This window comes from Meles meles, chromosome 17 (assembly GCF_922984935.1).
Source record: "Meles meles chromosome 17, mMelMel3.1 paternal haplotype, whole genome shotgun sequence".
Lineage (NCBI taxonomy): Eukaryota > Metazoa > Chordata > Mammalia > Carnivora > Mustelidae > Meles > Meles meles.
Window position 1 is genome coordinate 5,466,917 of NC_060082.1, and position 9,867 is coordinate 5,476,783.

Genomic DNA, 9,867 nt, shown 5'->3' on the forward strand with positions numbered 1-9,867 from the left:
GAGTGATAAGGGAAGGTCATCTCGTGTGAGTTGTCTCCCACACCCTCAACTCTGCCAAAATCAAATCCATCTTTCCAAGTGGACCTCAAGTGCCACATCATCCACGACGCTTTCTCAGCTCCTCCCACCCAAAATGAATCTTTCTCCCTCTGTTCTTCCCCAGTCTCTGCTAGTCCCTTTATTATAGCTTGTGTCCCCATAATTTGTGCACATCTTATCTCCTTTACTAAATGTAAGCTTTGGTTCACGAAGCATGGATTGGAGCCTGCTGCGTGCCAGGGACTCGGCAAATATGCGAAGCTTTAGGGACGGGACCAGAGCTGGGGTCTGTGAGCTGCTGGAACATCAGGCTTGTTTAATGGCTTCATCTCCGTCACCCCTGCTAGGTCAGCCCGCAGCACTTCACGGGCACTGAACACATTTTTGTCCGAGGCATGAATCGGTGAGTGAAGGGATGTCAGTATGGAAAGGGCGGTCCAGGAGGGTCAGTGAAGGGGAGATCCCGACTCTCCTGAACCTGGACGGTCACCTGGACTCACAACCTGCCTCTGGACCATGACCCCCACTCCAGTCCAGATTCAGCTCTCGGCAGTGGCCGTATTGGTGACCTATTCTTCGAGGGCTATTTCCAGCAGGTCAGGGGTGGCTTCGAGGGCCAGGCCAGATGCCCAAACTCCCCAGTTTCTCTCCGCCTCCACCTTGGCAAACCCCCTCCCTTCCTTAGGACGCAGGTCCCTGCCTGTGCCCGAGGAAGAGCCTCACCCCGATGCCGCTTTGAGATCCGCTGTGGCAGGGGTGGAGCAGGGCCAGGGGGGATGGGAGGGGGGAGCATCCTGTGTTATAATTATAATTATCACACCTTGGATGCTATCGCATGGTTTCAGAGGAGCTCCTTTCCTTCCCACGGATTCACCCCTCCTGGTCCAGGAAACCGGAGGAGAAACTGAGGCATGGGTGTGGGAGAGCAGTGAGGTCACGGGGGGGCATCCCGCTCCTGTATCCCCCATCACCCCTGCCTTCCCATTCTCAGGTTACCCCCACCCCTCCACAGTGCCACTGGCCAGGAAGTCTGCGAGCCCCTCCATTACTCACCCCTGCTCTGGCCATATGGAGCACTGAGGGGAGGTGGGACTTGCCAAGGCCAGGATGTTCCCAGGGCAGTCAGGCCAGGCAGCTGCTCCTGGCCTTGGCTTGAGACAGGAGTCTGGCCCTCCCTCACCCAGCTCTCTTCACCCTGTGCCCTGGTGCAGCTCACGAGAGCCGTGCTCTTGGGGGAACAGGTCCTCACACTTAGGCCTGCCCTTCCCTCCTCTGGGACGAGGCCTCGGGGAAGGCAGATTCCAGGGCTGGGGCTGGAAGAAAACCCTGGCTGGGGAAGACCTTCTAGACCAGTGCCTGATTTCCCGGGTTCTGTTCTCTCTTCCTTATTGAACCCCCATTCCCCTTGTGCTTCACGACCACTCAAATTCTGGGCCCGACCAGTGGGAGTGATTCAAGCCCAGGCGGCTTCTTGAGCCTGTGTACCCATCTGGGCGGCAACACCGTGCCTGCCTGCCTTAGTTTACCCACAGACACCCAGTGGGCACCCCTTTGCGACAAGCTCCAGGGAGGGGACAGGGACAACTCACATGCAGTCCCTGCCCTCCGGGAGCCCTCAGGGAGGAGAGCTGGGAAACAAACTACAGGACGCCGTAACCCGCCACTTTGTGTTCCCTTCGTGTCTCTGTGCACCTGCCGCATCCACACTTGGGGCTGTTCCCGTGAGCACGACAGCCGACGTTAACAGTCTGCATGTGTCCAGGCGTCTGGTTACAACTCATCTCTGTCCCCATGGCAGGCTGCACACCTAAGCCAAACCGGTCGGAGTGGGTTGTGCTGAAATTTTTTGTTTGTGTCAATGGGACTTGGAGGTGAGTCAGGGAGGGACAAGAATGGGTGGGGTGGGGAGAAGAGTGAGAGTGAGGGTCAGGCCAAGCGAGGTTGGGGAGGAGCTGGTCAAGGTCGGGGAAGGGCCAGGCTGGGGGGCGGTCAGGCGGATGGGTTGGGGTAGGAATAAGTCAGAGAGCTCCTTAATGAGTAATCGCCCTATTCCAGTGAGATCAGAGAAGAGTCAGAGGCTTGGGGGCGGGACAGGGGGAGACCCTCAGGCTTTGGGAGAGAGGAGGGTGGATTATAGATCAGAGTGTCCCCCTAGTGAGGACAAAAGGTCTGTGACCCATGTCTATCTAGCTTTGTTTCTGTGTCATAGGAAGCCGTCTCTGATCTGCTCATTGCCTCGGTCTCTACAGTTTGTAGAGAAAGGCTTTGGGGGCGCTGATGGACATTGTGGAAGACGCTGACATGGGAATTGATGCTGCCCCCCAGGACCAAGGCTGTTTCAAGCTTACAGCTTGCTTCTCCTCCTTCCTAGGATGCCCCCCACATGCAGAGATCCCCATACAGAGAACAGGTTCCGGCAGCTTTTCCTCCCCTGGAAAACATGTTTGCCCCCTGGGGCTGGCGCATCATGGTGCCCATGTTAGGACGGTGGCATCCTGTTTTCCAAGAGATTTCATCTGAAGCTTCCGTCCGACACGTGCTGCGCTGTTCCTATCTCCCCAGGCTGCAGGCTCCGTGACGCCTAGTCCCCGGCCCCATTCCTTCCCAGCAGCCACACTTCCTGGTTGCCTCCCGACTCCCTTGGAGCTCAGGGGGCTGGAGTTGCTAGTTCCTAAAGGGGTCTACAGCTGGAGTGACCCACCGGGGGACATGGCTCAGCAAAAGGCACGTGTGGGCCCCGTTCCTTCTAAGATGGGGTACAGAATCCCCTCCTCCCTGCTCTCACTCCACGGGCTCCCCAGGCACCTGCAAGTACATGACCATGAACTCAGGGATGGGGGCCTGGAGTAAAAGAGAGATGCCTTTATTCTTTGACCCTGGGTCTCTGGATGGCCTGGCACTTTTAGAAAGCTCCAGAAATAGGTCATGGCGGGTCTAGGACAAGAGAGGGAGCCCTCATGGAAATCAGAGTCTTCCCAGTGCTGACAGCAGCAGCAGGAGATAATGCAGCAAGGAGTAAGCGCAAAGGCAGGCGGGGTCCTGGGAGCCCGGTGAGAGAATGGCTTCTAGTGAGGACCCCAAGCCGGGCCCCCCTGCACTCTCCCAGTCTCCACCCCAACCACAGAGGTGCCAGGCTCCTCCCAGGAAGCCCACCTGCTGGGAAACACGGAGGCGGCTCCCGAGGGCCAGCCGGCTCGGCTCGCAGAGCCCACAGCGGAGCCCACACGGCCAGGGGCGCCTTCAGGAAGCTCCAGGCCTTTGGCGCTTCTCCCGCTCATCCAAACCCTCTTCCAAACGCTCAGCTCGGATGCAGCGGGTCTGCTCTCTGCCAACCAGACAGCCTGAGCCACTTGCTGGCCACCCGCCTGCGCTCCTGTCACTCCCGTGCGACTCAGCCGCCCCCGGGGAAAGCAAGCCTGCCCAGGTGCTACAATCCAGCCTCAACCTGGGACCAGGCGGTGCAGGTGGCAGGGCAGCTGCGGAGTCCAGGAGGCCCAGGGCTGTGGGGACCCTGGAAGGGCTGGGAGTGGGGAAGGCCCTGAGGGCAAAGGCAAGCGTTCCTGGAGGGGAGATCTGAGAGGAGGGGGGCGGAGGCTGAGAGGACAGGACGGGGAGGGCGGCACCGGTGGAATGGGGGAGGAACTGGGGACTCCCGTAATTTGAGCGCAGATTTTCTTTTGAAGTGTGTTGGCGTATCTTCCTCCTGCGTGGCCGGGAACGCCCGCCTGCCGGTCTCACGAACCCAAGCTCTGAGCTCTGTCCAGCTCTCCCCTTCAAGACCCAGGCCCCCTTGCACCTGCAGCCCGCTCAGAGGCCAGGACAGGGTGCCGCTGCAGAGGAGCGGGGCCCAGGGAAGCAGGGACCCGTTCTCCTAGTCCCGAGACACCCCCAAGGTCTCACTCCCACTGCCCTTGGAGACTGGGCCCCAAACCCGCCTGTTTGCAGCCCCGCAGACAGCGAGGTTGGGAGCCGTCCTGGTCTGCGGCTGAAGCAAGGGCAGGCCTGAGACTCCCCTCCTGAACACCCCCCCCCCCCACACTCAAGAGGCACCACCGGCCTCGCCTTGCAGACAGCCCTAGTGCCGGCCCTCCAGCTTCACCCTGAAGCCTTTCGGAGCCCATTTCACCTTCAATTCTGGAAGTGGCGTTTAAAAAAAAAAAAAAAAAAAGAGGGCTAGGGAGCAAGAAACAGAGAGTTCCTTCCTGTGATAGTTTGCAAGATCCGGAGGCACTGGTCCATGAACTAGAAGGAAAGGGTAGAGGAGCAGAGACGGGTCTAACCCCCCCGCCAGCCTGCTTCCCTCCTGGGCCCGGGCCTCCCTGCTCTAAGGTCTCTTGTGGGTCGGTCCTACGCCCTGGAAAGGGCCCGTACACTGTAGCTCACTCAGTCCTCGTCAGGAACCCATACCCTAGGACTGTGCCACAACACAGTCAAAGGGGAGAAGCCTGGCCACTCCTGGAAGGTTCCAAAGCAAAGTCAGACAGTTGGCTCTGTTAAGCAGGACAGAGAGAAAGAGACAGAGTGAGAGAAGGGCAGACTCAGAGAGAGAAACACAAAAGTAGAACTGGCAAGAGACAGATTCAGGGCACAGGGATAGGCGCAGACACCAAGAGAAAGAAAGGAGTGGGGGAGGAGACAGACACGGAGGAACGATGAGGGTGATTCAAAGAGACAGAGAAGCTGAGACAAAGTCTGAAACAGAGCCAGGAAGACCTAAAGAGAAATTTCTGAATGCCTCCTTGCCCACTGCTGCCCCTTCCGCCCACTGCCCTCTTCTGCTCTCAATTTCAGCCACTCAAGGTGGACCCAGTGAAATTTACCTACTCAGATTCGCCAAGTCCCCTAGCAATTCACGTTTTTCCCCATTCTTAGCCCCCCTCCACCGTCCTCTAACCTCCCCGATTGCCTCTCCGCTTCACCCCACCCACTCGCCACCCCTTTCTCTCGCACTCCTCCTGCTCACATCTCAGCTCGGACGTGCCCTCACGATCTGGCCTCTTGTCGTCTCTTTTCCCAGCCGTCCCTCTGTCCTTCTGCTCATCCCTGTCCTTATTCTGGCTGAACTAAGAGCAAAGAGCCAGAATTAGGGCCAGGAAGGCATGGGGCCAGGCAGTCCACTGGCCAGAATGAGCTGGGGAAAAACGTAGAAAGTTGGAGGACAAGGCAGGAAGGGGCGATTGGGGGGACAACACAGGTGGAAGGGTTGGGGTCTGGAGAGCATCTCCCTGAACGGTGCTGAGAACCAGGGATGGCTCCAGGGTCAGAGTGAAGTTCAGGGAAGGAGAAAACAGAGTCGGAGTTCTGTGAAGGACTGAGGTGAGCAGGTGGTGATCTGGGGCTGGGACAGACGTTGGAGACTGGGAAGCTGGGCTGTAGGCCCCCTCGCTCACCAGAAACAGCCACCTGAGGCCAAACTCAGAGGACCCTGTCGGGAGTGGGAGACTGTGAGGACGATCTGCCGCCAGCCCCCTCTCCTGCACAGAGGCTGTCCCTGGATGTTATTAGCAGGGGAAGCAGGGCCAGAAAAGGAGGGGACCTTGTGTTCTCACACAGTCCCCTTCCAGGTCTCCCCTTCACTTTATCCGAATGCCGCTTCCTTCCTGGAGCGCTGACAGAGCCGTGGCGGACCGCTCCAGATGCTGCTCCGGGTGTGAAGCAGATGTCCGGCAAAGGCAGCCTGACTTTTCCTTTTTTGTCTTGTTCTTTTTGTCTTGTTTCTGCCTCTTCCAAGATACCGGCTTGATTCCGACCAAGCAGAGGAGGCAGGGGAGGAGTGATGGGCAGCTCATCCCCTGGGTCTCTGTCCTGGATAAAGGCCTCTAAGACACTCGATGGGACTGGGGGTGGGGGAGGGGGCAGCCCAAGAGTGTGTGAGGTCAGGCTCTGTGTGCAAGCCAAGTGCCGCAGAGTCAGAGTGGAAGCCCGGAGGAGGAACAGCAAGCTGTGAGGGAGAAGCTGGAAAGGCCCCGGGGATGGGGAGTTCCCTGTTGTACTCAGCAGAGGCAGAAAATGAGTCTGTGCTCAGGCATCTGGCTGGCTTGGTCAGTGGAGCCGTGACTCTTGATCTTGGGGTTGTGGGTTCGAGCCCCAGGTTGGGTATAGAGGTTACTTTAAAAAATAAAAGCCTTGGGGGGAAAAAGGGAAGGAAATGAGCCTGGCAAAATGGACATATAGGCCACCAAGGGCCATCTTCCAGGCAACTTGTTGCCTAAATCCTAGGAGCGTGACAGATTTCAGTCCCGCTGTTAGGAGGCTGGCTGGCTTTCAGATTTCCATCAGGGACATTATAAGTTGGGGATCTGGGAGGCACCTGGGTGGCTTCGTGCATCTGACTCCTGGTTTTGACTCAGGTCACGATCAGAAGGTCATGAGAGGGAGGCCTGCGTCAGGCTCTGCCTCAGCCCTCGGTGCAGAGTCAGCTTCAAATCGCCTCTCTCCTTTGCCCTCTGCCCCTTGCCCTCTTGTGCTCAGTCTCTCTCTCTCAAATAATAAATAAAACTTTAAAAAAAAAGTTGGTGATTTTTTAGAGATTTTGTTACCATGATCTGGGAAAACTGAGGACCCTCTCTGTTAGACTCCGCAGGCCCCGGGAAATCTGGCAATGAATGGGCAGAGACTTTCAAAGCTCTTATGGGGTCTCGGCTTCAGGGACAGGTGGGAAACAGGTATTGTGACCTTCCGGTCTCTCTGTCCCTTCCTGCCCACACTCTGTCCATGCTGTTTTTCTCTGAGGGCTAGAAGCTAGGGTCAGAGGCCTGTGCCATCAGAACCCCGAATTCCATGTCCGCTCCACTGCAGCCCGGGAAACTCTCGCTGCCTCCATCGTGGGGCATGATGGGCGATGAGTTGATGCACAGAAACCAAAGGTAGAAGTAGCAGCCAGCCCTCCCATCTGCAGCCCGACGCTGGGGACAGGCATTCTGTTTCTGCCCCACACTGTTTCTGCGTTTCTGCGGAGGAGAAATCTGTCTGCAGCCAGAATTAGTCGGCTTGGCTCTGGGTCTCTCCGTTCTTCACTGGGTTCTGGAGGGGCAGAGCTGGGAAGAGGCTCAGGGACTTGCTGGATTAGAGGGACACACCGGGGAGGGGCGGGTCTGTTTGCCGCCCCCACCCCCCAATCCAGCTTCCAAGGCTGGGGAGCGTCTGCCCCGATCTCCTGGGGAGAAACGCCCGCCCTGTATCTCCAGTTCCAGATGCCACCGCACCTCGGTCTCCTTGCGTTGCGTGGGCCGAAGAGGCGAGCGGAGCTCAGAAATGATTCTGCCCAGGACGCAGGAGAGAGTTCCCCGAGGCTGGAGCATCCTCCGTCACCCGCGAGCCAACCCCGCGCGCGTCACGCAGCGCCCCGAGAGGCGGGCTCCGGCGCCCCCTAGCGGCCAGAGCAGAGCGGCTGCTCCCGCGGCGGCGCCGGCAGGGACCGGCTTCCGAGAGACCCCGCGACACGCAGCCCACAGCACAGTTACGAGTGAGAAAGCGGAGGCGGCCTAGAGAGACTTACCCTGAGAGTCGGGCGCACGGCCGGGACCAGAACCCAAGTCTCCCGACTCCCAGGCCCACGCTCGGCCGCTCGCGGCCTCGCCCTCCTCCCTGGGGAGCGCAGGTGCGGTTAGAAACCGGAGTCGCTCCGGCCCCTGCAGAGCCCCGCCTGCACCTCAGATCAGCTCGCGGCTCTGATAACGCAGCAGCCCCGCTGGGGACCCGGCCGCGCTCCGACCGCCGGCGGCTGACAGTCTTCCAGGATTGACCCGGACCTCGCCCAGCGGCCGGCGCCCTCCCGCAGCTACCCAGGTCTCCGGTCTCCACGGTAACCCGTGCTTTGCGACCTTCACTTTGCAGCGGTCGCGCTGCCGGTGCGGCGGCGGTTGCTGGGCGACCACGGGGGGCCAGGGAGCCAGCTCCCGGGGTGGGGGGTGGGGGCGGCATGGCGCTGGCGGGGTCCCCGGAGGGTGCGGGCTGGACCTGGCGACCGGTGGCTCGGGACGCGCTGCTGGCGAGAGCCTTCCACTCGTGCACTGAGCTGCAGGGCCGCCTCTACCTGGTGGGGGGCCTCCCGGGCGGGGGGGCGACAGAGCCGAGCGGCGACACGGTGGTCTTCGACCCGGCCGCGGGACAGGTCGTGCAGCTGGGCGCCCGGGGCGGCCCGCGGCGCAGCCACCACGACGCGGCGCCGGTGGGCGGCCGCTGGCTCTGCGTGGTGGGCGGCTGGGACGGGGCGCGCCGCCTGGCCACGGTGGCCTCCCTGGACACGGAGCGCGGAGTGTGGGAGGCGTGGAGCGCGGCCCCCGGCAGCCGGCCCCCCGCGGGCCTCAGCAGCCACACCTGCACCCGCGTCTCGGACCGAGAGCTGCGGGTGGCGGGCCGGGAGGGCGGGACCCGCACTCAGCGCCGCTACGGAAGCATTTACACGCTGAGGCTGGACCCCGGCGCCCGCACCTACTGGTATGTCCCCCCCCCCGCCCCAAACGTGTCACCCGCCCTGCATCTCTGCTCTAGAAAAGCGAAGGCTCGGCGGGAGCGCGGGCATCCTCTCCGCATCCTGACCCCCCTCCCCCCGCATCCACCCCGACGGGGAGAGCTGAGCGCGCTCCCTGCGGGTGTCCCCTGCTCTCCTCTGCCCACAGCTGCGCCCCGGCCTCCTTTCCGCGCTTGCCACCAAAGAGGCCAGGGAACAGCAGGACAGCCCTCCTCTCTTCCGGACAACCCAGCTCAGGCCCGAACTTCTGCACACCCACAGCTATAAGGAAGAGGGCTGCCACACGGCCTCCCGCTCGGGTCACTGCGCCGCCCTGCTCCCGACCTCGGGGTACCCCCCAGCTCACCAGCTGCTGCTCTTCGGGGGCTGCAACTCCGCGGAACCAGAAGTAGCTGGGCACTGGGGTCAGGGGAAGATTAAGGTAGTATCTGCTCACATCTTGCCGAGGGTGGGAGGGGGCTAAAATGGCGAGGCCCAAATCCCTCCAGCCAACCCCTTCTTTCTCCGGGAAGGAGGAACCACCTGCAGCCCCCCGTTTGATGGAACAGCTGGCCAGGCTTGTGAGCACGGGGCAGGGCTCCCGGCAGGGGCCCCGGGGGCTGCGGCATCACTCATGCTCTGTGGTGGGGCCCTTCGCGGTGCTGTTCGGGGGAGAAACTCTGACCAGAGCCAGAGACACCATCTGCAATGACCTCTACGTCTACGACACCCGTGAGGGGCGCTGGTGGAGGAGGGCAGAAGGTGGGGAGGTGGGAGCCGGGGAGAACCTGCAGGCCCCGAAAGGAGGGGTGGGGTAGGGAGGAGCAAAAATTAATTGGCAAGACAAAGGAATACGCAGCACATTAAACTGTGAGGAGGGAAAACACGGGGAAACCTTGGGTCCTGTGAGGAGCAGAAGCCCCACGGTGCCAAAATGCTGCCACCTCAATGAGCACTTTCTTACCCAACAGGCAAGTCCCCTTCTCTGTGGTTCCACTTCCCCAGTGCAGACCGCGGGCTGAAACGTGTGGGCCATCGGACCTGCCTTTGGAACGATCAGCTTTTCCTGGTTGGGGGTTTTGGTGAGGACGGCAGGACACCAAAGCCACAGGTGTGCGTCCTGGACCTATTTATCTAAAGAGCAGTGCCAAGACACAAGCCTCTGTTTTCTTGCAAACTCATAAAGCGTCATCCCCAGAGCTATCTGCCTCACTTCAAAGGCGTATTAAATTTCAATCTGAGAGTCAACATTTGTCTGTGAGTCTTTTTGGGGGGAGGGCAGTCAACAAGCAGCCACATCTTTATTTGCAAGGGAAAGGATAAAATATGGGACCTCCTCTCGTATCGTAAACCATTAGCCTGATGGACCCAAACTC

At 60.3% G+C, this 9,867-nt stretch overlaps 1 protein-coding gene across 3 annotated transcripts; it reads left to right on the forward strand.

Annotated features, from left to right (window-relative positions):
* The first annotated feature begins 7,874 nt into the window (after positions 1-7,874).
* Positions 7,875-9,804, forward strand: KLHDC9 (kelch domain containing 9). Of its 3 annotated transcripts, none has more exons than XM_045982154.1 (4): positions 7,875-8,478; positions 8,774-8,933; positions 9,025-9,261; positions 9,463-9,661. In XM_045982154.1, the coding sequence occupies exons 1-4, from the start codon at positions 7,961-7,963 to the stop codon at positions 9,511-9,513; spliced, it is 966 nt and encodes a 321-aa protein (XP_045838110.1). In that variant the 5' UTR covers positions 7,875-7,960; the 3' UTR covers positions 9,514-9,661. The 3 variants fall into 3 exon arrangements, with proteins under 3 accessions (XP_045838110.1, XP_045838108.1, XP_045838109.1); XM_045982152.1 differs by having other exon boundaries at positions 7,881-8,478; positions 9,025-9,253; positions 9,463-9,804; XM_045982153.1 differs by having other exon boundaries at positions 7,890-8,478; positions 9,025-9,223; positions 9,463-9,804.
* Positions 9,805-9,867: the final 63 nt, after the last annotated feature.

Coding starts and splice junctions, on each gene's coding strand:
- KLHDC9 (XM_045982152.1), top strand. CDS start 7,961: ATGGCGCTGGCGGGGTCCCCGGAGGGTGCGGGCTGGACCTGGCGACCG. Junction 8,479..8,773: donor CCCGGCGCCCGCACCTACTG/GTATGTCCCCCC, acceptor GCACACCCACAG/CTATAAGGAAGAGGGCTGCC. Junction 9,254..9,462: donor CTGGTGGAGGAGGGCAGAAG/GTGGGGAGGTGG, acceptor CTTACCCAACAG/GCAAGTCCCCTTCTCTGTGG.